This window comes from Pholis gunnellus, assembly GCF_910591455.1.
Source record: "Pholis gunnellus genome assembly, chromosome: 6".
In the NCBI taxonomy this organism is placed as follows: domain Eukaryota; kingdom Metazoa; phylum Chordata; class Actinopteri; order Perciformes; family Pholidae; genus Pholis; species Pholis gunnellus.
The window spans coordinates 25,782,099-25,798,752 of NC_136532.1; the positions used below are offsets into that span (position 1 = coordinate 25,782,099).

Here is a 16,654-nt window from a genome sequence, read left to right on the forward strand (position 1 = left end):
ACCATATAAGAACCGCAGCAATGGCACCAAAAGAGTTAGCAGCTGCCAGCTAAACACTGAAGGGTGTGTTTGATAAATGTGCCATGTGAATGTAGCAGCAGACTCTCTGCTAGCTCACAGACTTTGCTCCATGTCTTAACCCCAGCACCCAATATCTCAGAGTGCCTTTTATTCACTGTACAAATACAGAATCAAGGCTCATGATGACATGTGAATAAGGGAAGCACTGGCACTTATTTCACTACATGCACTGGCTTAGATGCTTTAATAGCATCAGTTGTATCAGAACTGGATATCATTGAAAGTAGAACAAAGAGCGACACTTGAAGGCTTTCCTCAACGACAAAGATGTTTTCACTCTTCTTCCGAATCGCTTTAATTGACAGAAGGTTCATTCAAACACCTGCTAAGTATTCTTTTTTTAAAGTGCCTGCTCTTACAAACTGTTTTCAATGACGACTTCTCAGACGGTGTTGGTGTAACAAAACATCTGGCTGTTCAGGGTATAAAAACGCAGGCAAGACGTTTACACGCAGGATGTTTCAGATAATACTCTTAAGCATATATAGTATTTCACTCAGTACACATATTCTCTCCCTCTTTACTCTCTGAAGTAGCCTGATGGCACAACTCTTTTAAAGTGTGGGAGACTATGAGGAGTCCATTGGAGACTATGAGGAGTCCATTGGAGACTATGAGGAGTCCATTGGAGACAGGTTTTATGGAGGAACTGTGAAGTGCTCATGGACCCCCTTTTGGCTCTTAAAGAACCAGTTATGGATCCGTGTACTGTGGGTTTCTAAGAGGAAGAGAGACTCCAGGATACAACTGCATGACTCGGTCGTTTGGGAAATATACCACTCAAAGCCTCTGGGCAGCGTTCACATCGAGGTTTGAGCCTTAAGCTCAGAAGGAACATTGAACTGGTGAATTCATCCGAAGGACCACGTGATTAGTGCAACACTTAAATAAGACCTGTAATCCCAGACCAGCAATCATTTCAAATGAATAATAATAATCGTACTGGTCAGAGTGCCCTGGTATTACAGTAATTACACCAGAGCGCAGCTACGGTAGCGAAGAAAAGAAATAGGAAGGGTTTGAGTTATTATTTGATTAAAGGGGAGTAAGGACGGAGAGGACGTATGAGTCAGTCGGGAGGTCGACGTGAGGAGCAGAGTGGAGACGGAGAGCTGCTGCTAAACCAGATGAAGGAGTATTGTTGCCTGAACCTTACTTAAGTTGTTTTATGTGTTCTATTTTGAAAAGACGGTATGCGTGTAACAAACGGAAATTGACACGTGTTGCATTTCGTAAGACACGTGTCGTAAGTTACATCTGAGACCCTCACTGGTTTAAATCAAGTCCTCTCAAGAGCTTTCACAGTGCCGTGTTTTTGTTATTGAACCTTTTGATGCCACATTTCTTTCTTCAGGTTTAATTTAAGGCAGTTGCTTTTAGCCAGAGTCATTCAATCTAACAAAGCTTTTTCTCTGCAGAAGAGTTGTGTGTGTGTGTTTGATTAAATACAAGAGTAGTACCGGTGGACTAAAATGTGTCTTCTCCTGCCTCCACCTGCAGTTCCAGCAGACGTCCGAGCACGCCCTGTTCTCCAGCTCGGTGGTGGACATCTTCACTCAGCTCAACCAGAGCTTCGAGATCATCAAGAAGCTGGACTGCCCCGACCCCGCCGTGGCGGCCCACTACAACCGGCGCTTCGCCAAGGTGAGGTTCTGTTCTTCCCTCTGTGAGATCTCTGTGGACATGGGTTAGTGCAGACAGACGTCAGGTCACTCACATGCATTATAAACACGTAGAAATGTCTCTCCTCTCTTCCTGTTGATAGGTCGGGTCATAAAGTAGTACGATTGTGAACCAGCGAGGCAGTTTATCCACAGCTCTCTCACACAACCCGTTACATGAATTCAGTGAACCTTCAGCTTCTCTAAACCATTTTTTGATATGAATCATTTTCAATAAGTTCAGCCATTGTTCGTAAGTTTGAGCTCTTTCTTTCCGAACTTGCTTGTGTGTAGAAAAGTTGCAATGTTATCATCCAAATATTCCAAATATTTACCATTATTCTGATAAAGACCGTAAATCCTACTGAGCTGTTTACATGCTTGATGAAAACGAACATTTCCTCTGATATTCCTGTTGGCATGCAGCCGTGAATACTCTGGTTATAGTAACCTGTAGTGAACTGTTCGATAGTGGCAGCACAGCTTTCTTCTTTCATTCCTTCTACCGCCGCCTTGAAAAGGTTGCCGTTGCCATATTAGCGCATTATCATAAAACACGTTGGTATCCGAGTCTTTCATCAAGTTTAAAAGAAGTGGGAGCAGTAAATATGGGCTTTTCTTTCGGGCATGCTTCTCTGCAAACTGTTGGTAGTTGACGAGCTGACTGTTGAGATTTTATTATTCTATTACGAATGCGCTGTCAAAAGAATGCTCCTGATACCTGAATATTATCAGCAAATCCCACATGTCTTAATCAGAAAATGCTCCATTTCGGAATAAGACCTAATTCAGAATATGGAAACGGGATGTTCTATTGACATGACCCATATCAAATTTGTAATATTGTCCAATTCTAAATAATAGTGGGGTATTAGGTACCAGGCTGGTCTTGTTCCTCATGTGAAACAAGAAGTCTTTTTATTCGTCATGTAACCAGCGTACTTCAGTAACGGCCCTTCCGTAGTTATTTAAACCCAAATGACGATGTTTTGCTAAACCTGACAAACTAGATTTGTTGCTTGAATCTGGATTAGTTGTCTCCTGTGAAGACAGAAGTTTATTTTGAAAAGGCCGTATGTGTAACAAGCAGAAATTGACACCGTGTCGCTGGCTTTCGTAGGAAAACGCACGAAAAATAAGAAGTGACTTTTTTTCGTGAGACATCATGCCGTCTGTCGTATGAGGACACGCTGCTGAGACCCTCACTGGTTTCAATCGAGTCCTTTTAGCAACACAACCCTTGAATCTTTTGTGCCTTTTGAGATATCGGCTGAAGAGTTTCAGGTTTCACGGTGCCGTGTTATTGTTATTGAACCTTTGATGCCTTATTTCTTTCTTCAGATTTAATTTAAGGGAGTTGCTTTTAGGCAGAGCCATTAAATCTAACAAAGCTTTTCTCTGCACAAGAGTTGTGTGCGCCTACATTTGTGTGTGTGTGTGTGTGTGTGATGGCTCGATCAATATGGGACTCATTAAATAAAGAATAGCTAATGTAAGCCATCACTCTGAGCTGTCCATCTCTCTGTCCCCAGCCCTTTACTCCCTTTTTCATTTTCTACCACTCCACTCATGTTAATGTTTCTCTACCTTTTCATCTCCTCCGTCTCTGAGCTTTAGTTCGTTTTTCATCTACTCTTCTTACATCTCGCCGTGTCATCTCTCTGTGAACTCTCCATCTTGTCTGTCCTTTGCTTTCAGATATGTTCGATCCATATCTGCCTTTATTTCTATCTTCTTTCCATATCTCGTCCAGTTTCTCCCCCTGAGTCCCCCTGAGGAGTTTGTATTGTAAACACACACGACATTCACACTGAAAGAGTCGCGGTCTTCTCAACCCATTAACTCCCATTAACTCCGTCTCATTCACGCGGATGGAATATAACTCTATATTATACAGAGGAGAAAACTTTGCAGTTTGATGCACGACTTGTTATTTAGTTTTGTACAGTTTGTGTGAAGGTTTGTCTGGCAGCTGAGTGTCAAACGGGATTCATAGAGTGAACGGTACATTAGTGGATGCTTTTAAAGGCTGCACAGTGTGGAAAAGAAGATTTTATTGACTTGGCAACAAGAACTGTGTTCTGTTAAAATAGATACCTATAGAATCAGGATTGGCTTGTTGCGTGTGAGCGCTAATATCCAACATGACGGAACAAACTAAGAAGACGGTGCCTGGAGAAAACGGATCATCAAGAGAGATCCAAAATGTCCCTCGAGTGCCGCCTACGGTCTTTGATTGGCAGGAGGGTCGTTGCAAAAACAGAAAAATTGCCCACGTAACACCGAAGATGTGTTGCCAAATTAAGGGACACATAATGGGCAGGATTACAGTGGTACCAACTAGTCACTCTGTCACTCCCATCAAATCCAGTTTCACACCTGGACTCCGACTCACTTTTGCGGTTGTTCGCTTAGATTTGCATCCAGAGACGTAGACATCAGGCGAGGACAAATTCTAACTGATAGACATCGCCATGAAACTTCCCCAGTTGATTACTTACATTAAGAGCATTTATTTCTGTTAATTTCTGAAAATGGATGAAGCCAGGTTCAAAAATCCTTGTTAGAGTCAAAGGTGTTTACTGAGGGCATTTTGAATACCTCCATTAATGAGAACATACTGCCAGCAGCCCAACAGAAAATCTATTTTGCCATGTTTTAAAGAAAGAAATGTTGCATAAATCCGGCCGTGAATGATTTATCAACAAACCCCAGTGTGAAAACCTTCAGCATGTAGACAAGTAGCTCAATCTAATAACTCCAATACAAATATATCAGGTGATTTATATCGTGTATTAACTAAATCTGCAAAGTAACTTGTGACTAAAGCTGTCAAAAGTTCAATATTTGCCACCAAAATGTAGTTGTGTAGAAGTATAAAGTATATACTATAAGTGAGTATAAGTAGATATTCAAGGAAAGTAGAAGTACCTCAAAATTGTACTTAAGTATGGTACTTCAGTAAACTTACTTTCCAACTCTGCATTGTAACGGTCAGTCACAGTTTGCTCATGAAGACCTGACTTGGATCAATTTTAAATTCTCCCAAACGACAAACGACAAACCTTCTTATTTCCGCCTGCAGAGACGCTCATTTTCAGCCGTCGGCGTATGAACAATAACATACTCTCACCCGACCAAACAAACCAAACTCCAGGAGTAAATACCGGTGTTCAGACACTCCCGGAGTAAACATGTTCTCCGTGTGTGTGTGTGTGTGTGTGTGTGTGTGTGTGTGTGTGTGTGTGTGTGTGTGTGTGTGTGTGTGTGTGTGTGTGTGTGTGTGTGTTATCTTGTTTCCACAGACGATCACCAAAGTGCTGCTGCAGTACTGTGCCCTGCTGGCCAAGAGCTTTCCCTCCTACTGTGAGAAGGAGAAGATAGTGAGTACCGCTGCGTCGCCGCTCCGAGACCAAGCGCTTTGAAAGCTACAGCGCTCTCCGTGAAGTGGATTCATATTTTAGCTGCTGTTCCTCTTTAACAACTCTCTCTGTTGTTTTCTCTCTCTTTGCTTCTGTTTCTTTCATTCATTTTGTCCCCGACAACCCTTTGTCTTCCTCATCCATCTTCCTCCAGCCCTGCGTGCTGATGAACAACATCCAGCAGATGAGGGTCCTGTTGGAGAAGATGTTCGAGTCGATGGGAGCAAAACAGGTGAGCGCTAACAGATTAACACACACACACACACACACACACACACACACACACTCACACACACACACTTGTCCTGCACCAGTGGTTTTTTAATCATCTGCCACGTGGAGACCTGAGGGTTTCTCATTTCAACCTGCAGCCACTGATGAGGTCTTTCTCTCTGGCTTAAGGTCAAAATGTGTGAAATAAAAACTTGCAGTTTTGGGTTTTTCACAAACCTTTTTTTTTCTGGGGATTCACTTTTTTTTTTTTTTTCCATTTTAAATGGCAAATCATCAAGACCCAATTCACAAAAGGCGTAATCTATAAATCTGTAGACGAGCGAATGACCGGAGCATTTCTACGGCCGCCCCTCCTCAGCCGCTTAGTCGACTAATCCGTCGTAAGATTCTATGAATGTGTGAATATTGTTCATTACTTTTTTAAGTGGAGGGGGACTTTACAGAAATATAATACAAATTAAAATAAGGAAAACTGAGGAAAAAATGTATTAAACTGGTTGATTAAAAGACTAATCAGTCGCTTGATTAGGTTTCTTTATGCTTTTTTTCACGCTGAATGATTTATTTCCAAGAGACTAATGAGAACATCTCTAGTAAACACAAGATCTGAAGTGTCGTTTTTCTGTGATTCTCGGTGGAGAAACTCAGATCTGTCAAATAAATCAATGAATCGATTTCGACATACACGTTTGATAAATCACAGCTTTGTTTTATGCATGTGTTGAAAACATACAAGAAAATAAATGAGACCAAATGAATGCATCTAGAGAGTTAACAGGCTCTTGTTTATTTCCTCTCAGCGGTAACACAAACAGATTGAACGCTCGCCTTTAGTATTAGATTCAATGGTACGAGCTACAAATATCAGAATAAATACACACAGGCTCATGTGGCGTAAAAGTGTCCCGCAGATATAAATGTTAAATAAAAGACGATGGAAGAACTTCTGCAAATGTATTTGGCGACCCCGATGAGATCGCCTGTGTCTTTGGGAATGAAGTAAAGTACACTGCAGCGTTCCTCTTCAACTAAGTGCTCTTTCGTGGCTTTCCTGATCAGATTTGGGGGGAATAGTGTGACTTGAAAGACAAACTCTATCTTGAAAATGAAAAGCTCGGTCCACACCCTCGTGTAAGTGTAACTTTGTCGTGTATTGCAGGTTGTTTCCACTGTGAACTGGTCTCAGTCTTATCAGAATTCTCACCAAAAACACAGTGTGGTGTTGCTGCATTTACAGCAAAAGATCAAATCGAAACATGAACTCAAACCTTTTGTTACAAAGACTTCATACCAGCCAGTACGGTTGAAAGAATGCAGTTCTGCATCCATCTGAATTACATCGAACGGGAAGGACAAAGACTTAACAACACGTCTAACGGAGCAAAATGCTCTGATGTCCCGATGGCTGTTTGGGACACTGAAGTGTTTTTTTCCGTCGTGGTCACTGGGGATGAAAGGAAACAGATTTTAGAGGCTGTAATGAAAAAGTTTGAAGTAAGTTCACATCACATCATCCTGTTGGTATTGGTACGTTCCAGTCAACTCAGTCTTAATAGCAGTTTGTGAAATTTTTTGAAATATTGTCGTTTTTTTCTCGTGTCGCTCAGAACAAATTTGAATTTGGAAAACCGTCGCAAACGACAACAGCACGTGTGGACACGCCGGTCTTGTGGTTGAAATCTCAGCGTTTGTTGGACCAACCATCTTCCCCGCCGCACACAGAAGTGGTCTTTGTTGATATGTAATACTGCGTCACTACCTCTGACTGTTGCATAGTCATGTGGATGCGTTTGCTTTGTGTGTGTCCTACACAAAAAAGGATCCTAATTGACTTTCCGTTGGCATCATTTTCATCATGAGCGCCACAGAAAAAATGTAAAATTACGTTTCAGGACTATTTCACCAGCTGCCATCACGCTGGGCTGCTCCAGTACATAGACCTCACCGTCCTCCAGGTGTGACCTAATTACTGTAATGGAAGCAATTTATATGTATTTGGGTTCATCGGTCGCTAACAGGAGAAGCAGCAGAGAGTTACATGCATGCAGGAATCTTTATTTCTCTGTTTGTGCTGAACCTGTTCTTGTTTCAGCAAAGAAGAAAATCTTTTTGTGTAGTTGCAACCTTTCATGTGCAACGTGGAAACCTTGGAAAAATAGTTGGAATACATCATATTCTGTGTGGAAATAAATCTGAAGTATATCCGTTCTCCTGCGACATTCACTTGACTGTTCAGTCTTGCTTGAATGTAAAGTAACCTCGCTGATATGCTTTTTGTTATAATAATAGTGGAGAAAGCTTTATGGCAATAGCTTATCTTGTTTGAGTCATTTGTTTGCAGAAGTAGGTGCAAAGGTGCAGCAGGTGTGCAGAAAAGAAAGTGTGAATATGTACATACATGCCATGCAAGTTCATTTCCGTAAGGTGAGAATGAGTGTGTGTGTGTGTGTGTTTCTCTCTACAGTTAACTGCTGAGGAGGAGATGGTATGTCTAGGTTTCTTTTTTCGCCCTCGCTCCCCTTTCCCCCGTTGCTCCTGGAAGAAAAACATCCGAAATAAACAAGTTCATTAAAGCAGAAAACCCGCCCTGAACCCCAGTAGTGTGTACAAGTCTGTTTCTAGTTTGATCCCAATTTACCTGTCAACTCTTCCTCCTCCTCCTCCTCCTCCTCCTCCTCCTCCTCCTCCTTCATAGACTCCCAGTTTTTATTCCCAGAAATAGACTTTGGTTTTCCTCTCCACCTGACATGATGAAAAAGAAAAAAACCTGTGTTTTTCTTGACGGTGCTGCTTCTTTCCAAAAGCTTGAGAACGAGGAGGAAGCCGAGGAGTTAGATGAGGAGGTGGGTCACAGCCTCGTAGTTCAGTTTGGATACTGTTTATTGGTTTTTAAACTGGTTTAACTTGCCGCGCACTCAGCTGTACCTATAATAACATGAATCATAGTCCATTGTGTGTATTGGCTCGCTGTCATCGTTAATGTTTTTGGGTTCACGTGTGCGTTTCCTGCTTTCTTGCTGTGAGAAAACGTTGGTTAAATAAATCCATCCACTTTCTTTTCATCTGTTGGATCGATAACGTTTTCTTTTTAAATAGCAAATACACCGACTAGCCAAAAGTATGTGGACTCCCAAACATTAAACCCTGAACCCTTGAACCATAGTTGTTCTGGTAAAAATCCAAAATATATGTATGAATGATAAGTCTCCTTTAATATTTGTTGTACTGTAAGTACTCCAGAGGGATGTTCACGTACCTTTGTCTATATAGTGAGTGTGTACAGTAGAATGTGATGTAATGGTGGATCACTTTGCCTATTTTTAGGGGTTTTGTTGCCAAATTCGTCTACGACTGTCAAGCTCGTTTGAGATTATGGCTAACAGGAAGTATGATCATAATCAAACATTAGTGTCTCATTTAGTTTTAGTGGAGCTCGATCTGAGAAGCTACAACACGTCAGCAGAGCATCAAGTCTCTTTTTCTTCTTCTTTATATAATCACTGTTTCTTTGTCCGACATGTTTTATAATTTGCTTGTTTTTATTTCCACACCGTCCACCAGGCCGTCACTGACAATGAAGGGGAGGATGACATGGTGGGTCGGCTGCATCAGCAAAACGCTGCCAGCAAAACATTTGATTTAATCAAAGGGATTTTTTAAAATCTTTTATTATTTTTTCTAATTCTTTTTGTCTTCTCTCACCTTCTTTTCTTATTGCTTTTTATCCATTTCAACCTTCAGTCTGGCTGCTCAGACTCAGAGGGATCTGAGGTAAGAGAAGAGAATTAAGGAAGACCAAACTGACAATCATGAGACATTTCATATCATGTTTTTGTTCGTAACTATTGCTGGTTAATTAGTAGAGTTCACCACATGTATACTTGTGATGAAGGAGTAATATCCCTGGACCTCAACAGTCAGTCATCGAACATCTTTGAGCAGTTGGAGGTTTTATGTCTCGGTGTGTTTGTCGGGTATTTGTTACCAAAATGTTGTCATTTAAAATCATAGTTTAGACTCGTTCCAAGCAGGATTTATCGTTGTCGTATATATTAGTATTTGATTTAGTGTGCATCGATTGAGAATGATGTTGAGTGCTACTGTGGCTATGTCTTCACTAAACGTCCTCACAACAATAAATCTAATTTATTATTATTATTTTTTAACCTTTATTTTACCAGGATATTCTCCTTGAGATTTAACATTTAAGTACCGGCCAACACGGCAGCTTTTTAAAGTTTCACATAAAAGTGCAAACAGACAAAACGGCGACACATTTTATAATCTTAATTTCTTTAAAGTGTCTGTAGTTCACGTCAAGATGAGGGTGCAAAAGCATTAAAAGCACTTTTGACTAATAACTGTGCGGGTTGTAGGAATGACATAATCTATCTGTATGAAGGTTGAAGCGACGGATTTTAGTTGTTTGTAGGACTCAGTAGAGAACATAAGGAGGCAGCGTGTGTGCTTTAAAGAAGTGTTTTATTCTGCGGTTGTAATGTGAAGATGTGAAGGAAGGGAAGAAACCTGCTTCAATCTTCTAACTGTATGGATGTCTTACACAAAGAAGACTTAACAGAACGCAAAACTAAATGATAAATGTCCGTCATGTACACACCGTGTGAGTTTTTCACTGGGACTCACACAGTTTAAGATTTCTTCTCCCGTTCTCAGTCACTATGTTGTTGTGATGCGTTGCCTCCATACAGTCGTGGACTAAAGATCCAGCTTTGATCTGGTTCTAAAGCCCCTGAAAACACGGTTTCATATCTTAATTATTTCTCAATAATATGAAATATTGATAACTACATAGGAAAAAAGAAAGCAAAAAAACACCGACGAGATCCGCGCTCTCAAACGCAGCTTCTGCATGACTGGTTGACATTTTGTGGTTTGATTATTTGATTTCTGGAGGCCTGGAAACAAGCACACAACAGTCATCAAATTAGGATTGAAATGTCAAGCTGTCCAAGAACACAGTAAACAATATATTAAACACATTCTTGAAAGGATTTTTGCCCCATTATCAAGCGACTATTACCCCTTTGAACCCCCCAGCTGCCTCTCTCTGAGCACAGCAGATAAATCCCTCCACATCCCTGATGACAAAAACCCTCATAAAGCCCCACATGCTAGCAAAGCTCTTCACACATCTACTACAGCTGGGCGCTAACGCAGCCTCCCTCCTCTAGTGAGCGCTTAATAGACTAGACAGTGGGCTGCCTAGATAATTGAATTTGATAGCGTATAAAATGTTGTATTTAGCAGCCACTTAATGGCTTCTTGAAACGGCTTAGTTAGACCGTAGGGGTCTGTTGCATGTCAGAGAGGAGGGAAGGAAGGGGAGAGGCAGAGTCCCGGCAGCGCTGGTTAATGGCTCAAGTCATTGTTATCTTAACAGATGTTAAATGGGATGTCAGAGCGACGATGCACGATCTGTTGTAGGCCGGCGAGATGTGCTGCTCGTCGTTATAGTTGGGGCCTTTGCAGGAGAAGATGTATTGTGTCTGATATTAAATGTGTACGGATGATTTGTGCGTTTGGTCAATGTATCCTCACACATCTTTTGATATCTTACGAAAATATCTTTCATTCAAAAGCCAGCAACACATTAATTTCTGCTCTTTACACGCAGGCAGTCTTTTCTTCCTCCTTCACAGGAAACAAGTCAGTTTTGGTTTAGGCAACAAAACTACTCAGTTAGGTTTAGGAGAGGATTGTTGTTTGGGTTAAAATAACTAAGGGAGTGACGTTACGGAAGAACGGAAGTTTCAGGAACAATAAATTTACATTGATTTCTCGTTTGACACGGGGAAGGAACAGCGGACTGCTGGCTAAAAGGTCGCTGGTTGTTGGACCCACCCTGTACGTGCTTTCACAGCCTTCATACTTCCTTCTTCATGATCACGTGGATAACATCCAAAATCTACTAATTACCGCACATTATTCTTCGTAGGTGTAGCTACGGATGCTGGATGAGGCCGGCCTGGTTTGGATGTAAAAGCGAGTGTGAGATCAGTGGTATGCAAGCAAGCGTACGATAACAAAATCCTCTCTATAAGTATAAGGACGTGTTTTATGTGAGATCATCTCCAGTCTAATAAACGTACTCTGGACAATTTAAAGTGGACCCGAGAATTAATCATTTAAAATCAGCTCCTTAATGGACGCTGCCATCGTGTTGGCAGTGTTTTTACGGCGGTTGTTGATGGGCGGGAAGATGAAATAATATGGTATATATTTCCTAATGGCACGGCTCCTTACGTAAAAAGCTAATAAATTACTTAAAAAAAACTATTTTCCCAAAACGCAACAGCTCCCGATAAAACTGAAGAGCATCTCTTATGGCATAAAGCTGAAAATAGATAGAACAACTTTAACTAATTTATGCGCAGAACTTTGGATCCACATTGCTGAAATCGGTCGCCATTTATACTTTGGCTGCCGTTTATATAGCCGTCTATGTGTGGGAAGCAGTGGGGAGCTAAGTCATGTAAATGGGATGCATTGGACGTTAGAGAGTTCTCTTTATGGAATAATCCTTCATAAATGAGCTTCTTTTAAATGTTGAACTCCAAGATTAATAATCGACGTGAGAAGAACCTCGGATGCAGCACAACTTTCAGTGTTTTCTTTAGTTAGGTTGAATTTACAGGATGGTTTAGTTTACGCTTTGCTGGCATTCTTTTGTTTGATATTATATTGGCGTGGTTGCTGTGGTACTGTACTTCTGGCTTCGGTAGGACCAATCATAGATCTGAGAGTAAAGACATTTGTCAGGTCTCTGCCTCAACGACAGGCTGTTTTAGGTTATGTACTATAACATATGTAAGAGGTTTACTGTAGGATTAAGTCTTGGCTGTTTCCTGCAGAGTGTTCATGTCTCTTTTAAATGTTTCTTGCTCTCATTTCTGTTTTTACGTCACATTTGTGGCCTTTTGATTCTCTGATTGTCACGTGACCAAACTGTCGGACATTTGAATTTAAAGCAGAGCGCTTAACAGTTGATTTTAAGAGCTGCTTTGTAAGAAAACAACAAAAAAGGCTTGATTGCTAATGCTGTACTGCTTGTCCTCTCCCGTCCTCTCCCGTCCTGACTCGTCCTGACTCGTCCTGTCCACCTTTAGGTTGACAACAAAGAGAAGGAGAACAAGGTTGGTTGGTCAGGTTCAGTGACCAGTGATGTGATTTCTTTTAATGCACTTTAAATCAGGCAACCTTTGTGTTTTATGTGTTGTGTTTGTTTATGTTTAGTTTTTACCAAAATGAAGTCAAATCCTATTAGAGTAGTAAACTAACACACTCAGTTTTGAGTAGAAGAGATGTTACTGTTTGCTCTGAGTTTCATTGTATTTAAAGCTGCACATTAAGGCAGCTCGACACGTGTTGACCATCCCAGCCGATCCGTGACACCAGAATGAGATCAGAACCACATTTTGGTCTCTCAAACATTTTGAAGCTTTAATTATTTGTCACTTCTTTTGAGGCAGAGCATTCAGCCCAACCAGTGACCATAATCAACCTACATTCATTTAAATCTAGGTTTGTGGGGTGATTCATCACTGATGAGACGTATGGTATTCTATAACAAAAAACATTTCCTGGTGCAGCTTTAATCACTGATCTTGTGTAGAATATTGGAAGAATGTTCAGTTGATTTATAACAGCAACATCACATTTGGTATTAGCTCTGACTAGAAGACAATAGCTCTCTGGTCCCTGAATCCCAGTCCTCTAACAGAAGAAGTCGCCTAGTGACGATGCAGATTAGCATCTCGCTGTAACATTAAATGCCTGGTTTCCCCCAGACGTCTCTTTTTCCAGCTATCAGCGCTAACACACATGCTTCAGGGACGTGCTGGGTGCTACATGGTGCCTGCTGTTACTCTGGTTGAAGTGGGGAACAAAAGAGATATTTGAAACTTCTCTTCCAGCTGTTGACAACACACGGCGTTATATCTCCTCTCTTCAAACAAAGAAGCAGCAAAGGGAAAGATGTTTAGTGTAGCATTGATATACACTTTACGCTTTACATCACCGAGCAGATATTTTCTCCTAAAACTTAAATTCGAGCTCTGTTGGTCGTGTGACCGTTACTTGGTGAATTATTCTGGAAGTAGATGTTTTAGCTTCTGTCCTCAGTGAGTGTTTTGCCATCTGTCCTCCTGTAGGACATGTCTTCAGACTATGACAGTGAGGAGGAGCACGAGAAGGTTTGCTTTAAATCAGGTTCCTCCAACATGTCCACAAACTAACCTCTCCTCTCCTGCCGGCTGTCATCTCAGAGCTGACTGAAATCCTCACATGTGATTGATTAGATCCTCCAATCACCTCGCTAGTTTCTAAGATTGTGTGTGTTTGAGCAGGTGTGTGTGTGTTCATGTTCCCATTTTTTTCCCCGTCATCATACAGCACCATTAACGTGTTGTCTTCCTCGTGCCTTCTGTTTGTTGTTTTCTGTCTTTAATATCTTTGTTTTATTCCTTTCTTTGTCAAAAAGCTTGATAAGGAAAAGGTGAGCAGCCAAAGACCCTCGTGTACCTTTTAATACTCGATGATGAATGTTTCTTTTTATCTTTTATTAATGTTTCTGTCATTTTTTTTTTCCTGTTTTCGCATCTTTCAAGTCTGAGTCCAAGAAGGAAAAGGTGTGTTTGCAACTTCTCTGCGTGCGTGCAAACTAGTCATATTCATGGAATGTGTGTGTCTGTCTGTGTGTGTGTGTGTTTGTGTGGTTTGTTAACCTAAATCTAACCTTAAAGCAGCTATAATTAGTATTTTTATAATGACAATGTATGAAATGACAACAATGTAAATGGGGTCTCCAGCAGTGATGAACCTACAGATAATGATCACCTGAATCTGCAGCTCTGCAGTGAGCTTCATCGTGAGCTTCATCGTGAGCTTCATCGTGAGCTTCAGCTCGTTGTTTGACTGCTGGACCTGCAACCTTACAGCAGACAGACACAGGTAGAGACGAGCTGGTGAACAAAGTGGAGCATTTAGCAGCTAAAGAGACAGATATGTCCCTCAGGAGTTAGTGACCAAACAGAGCAAAAAGAGAGCAAACATCGGAATCATCAGCTGGACTCAAACAGGCCTCCAAATGAATGATAATGTTGCTCCTAACCGCTCGTAACCATGATATTGTCCTAAAGTGGCCAAAAAAATCAGGTTTACCCAAAATAATTTAACTTAATTTTAAGACGAGACAAAACTATGGATGGCATGGATTTGTTATGGATTAGGGGGTTTACATCTCCTCACATCAGCACACCTCCAAGCAGAGACCGGAGTGGGTCATTAGTGAAAGGATTTGGTGATCGGAAGGATCGACTGCAGAAGTGAGTTAAAGTCCCAGCGGGTCGGCTGGTGTTAATGATCCTAATGATCCCTGTTCAAAGTGGTCTGATCATGTTAATCCGAAGGTCTGAATCATGCGTGTGCTTTATTAATAACGCTGTCAGGAAAACACTGCGCACCCTTATAATATCATCGCTCCTCAGAGGGAGATGTGAGCTTCCAAGCTGGGTATAAAACCTGAGACTCAGCAAAACCGTCTCACCTTGAAGACAACAATAAGCTTTATTAGTATGTGAGTCACTGTCTGGAGGGACTAAAGGCTAACAGGGAAGGTGAACCTAATATAAAATTGCCAAAAAAGAGTGCGTCTGTCATGATGTCGGCGTGTGAATGAACGTTGTGTTTGTACTGAAGCTTCTAGACTCCAAGCTCACTCACAGGTGTGTGTGTGTGTCCTTGCAGGCTGAAAAGAAAGACAAAGAGAAGCAGGTTGGTTGGTTTCTGGTCCTTCACCTCTTTCTGATCCGAGACTCCAGCTTTTCTAATATCTCTCCATGTATTCACGTCTGCTCTCTTTCTCCTGTGATACCCTCTGATCCTTTTTAGTCACTTTGAATGCGCTCATTTGTTCACTTTTTGAAAAGCTAGTTCGGTAGAAATGGTTTGTCTGTGAGGAAAAAGAGATGTTAACAGTTTAGGCTTTCTTTTCAAACATCTTCTTTTCCTTTTTAATTTTGCCCCAAGGAGGACGCTAAGAGCAAACAGGTGCGTGCTCGAAACTCATCCTCCCTTTAGAGATCTTTTGATCAACCAGTGCAGAAGTGGACAGTTAGCGGTTCATGACTCTTAAAAAGCGTCAGCGGCTTCCCTAATAAAGGGTCCTGCAATAAGGGTCTTATAGTTTGCATTGCTGTTTGATGTGCTGCCCACTTTGACTAAAGGCCTAATGATCACTTTGCATGCACTGACTAACTGTTGAAAACACCGTCAAACGTGGAAAAGGAAGCTCATGAAGAACATTAAGAAGAAGTAACACAACGTTCTTTTTTACGATATCTTTAACGGAAAAGTGTTTTGGTGCGTTTTCCTTCAAGGCATCTGAGTTCACAGGGAACAACTTGGTTTAGATTTAGGAAAAGATGGTGAAATACTTTTAAAAGAAGTACATCAACGTTGACTTCTTGTTTCACACACATGACGTGGCACTAACCGCTACCTTCCGGGTAAAAAAAGAGCGTTTTTTTGTTTGACCCGTCCACCTCAAGACATTAAGCCCAACTAACTGGATCACCAGCAGCTGCTCTTGTTTTGAAAAGCCCAGAAAAACAAAAGGGATGTCGGGGGAAAAAGAAGTGTTGAGAGGTAAATGAGGTGAAAATCTAGGTTGAAGTTTGAACATTATCTCTGAGCTTTAGTGTGTGAGTGGGAGTATGACTCGCCAATAGAGCCTCCTGACCGGGTCAATAGTTCCACTTTGCGTCTGCTGCCTCCTGTTGACTCACACATTTCCCAGAATCCAGTTCAAAGAATCATTTCCAAAACACTTGATTTGGCCGTCGGCAGAAGCAGCACAGCTTGATTCAATTTCTTTCTTCCTCCAGGAAGTCCTTTTGTTTCTGTGTTTTGTTAAATATAAATTGTTGGCTTATCATTTCCCCTTTAGCATATTTTGGAGTCATGCAGGGATGAAAAAGGTGAAAAACATAACTGTAGAGGACAATTGTCTGATGTTTTTTTGTTTTCATTTTCTCTCACTAGTCAAAGGAGGAAGTAAACAAGGTTTGTTTGTCACAATCATCTCCCTTTTTCCTCAGTAGCTTTTCCCTCTGATCTCTCATATAAAAGCAACTCCTGGATTTTTATGGTTGAGTAGAAACCTCTGTGTTACAGTCAAACTAAAACATCAATACTGCAGGTACAACTTATAAGACGGTAGAATCTATTTTCCAAACC

The 16,654-nt window shown here is 41.2% G+C and overlaps 1 protein-coding gene across 1 annotated transcript in view; it reads left to right on the forward strand.

Annotated features, from left to right (window-relative positions):
• Positions 1–16,654, forward strand: part of LOC306697851 (protein unc-13 homolog B-like) — a gene marked incomplete at both ends in the record, with an annotated part of 54,564 nt that overhangs the window by 28,579 nt on the left and 9,331 nt on the right. The window contains 3 exons of the mRNA XM_079161924.1: positions 1,582–1,725; positions 5,048–5,125; positions 5,319–5,396. Coding sequence (XP_079018050.1) covers positions 1,582–1,725; positions 5,048–5,125; positions 5,319–5,396 — 300 coding nt within the window. The remainder of the gene's footprint in view (positions 1–1,581; positions 1,726–5,047; positions 5,126–5,318; positions 5,397–16,654) is intronic.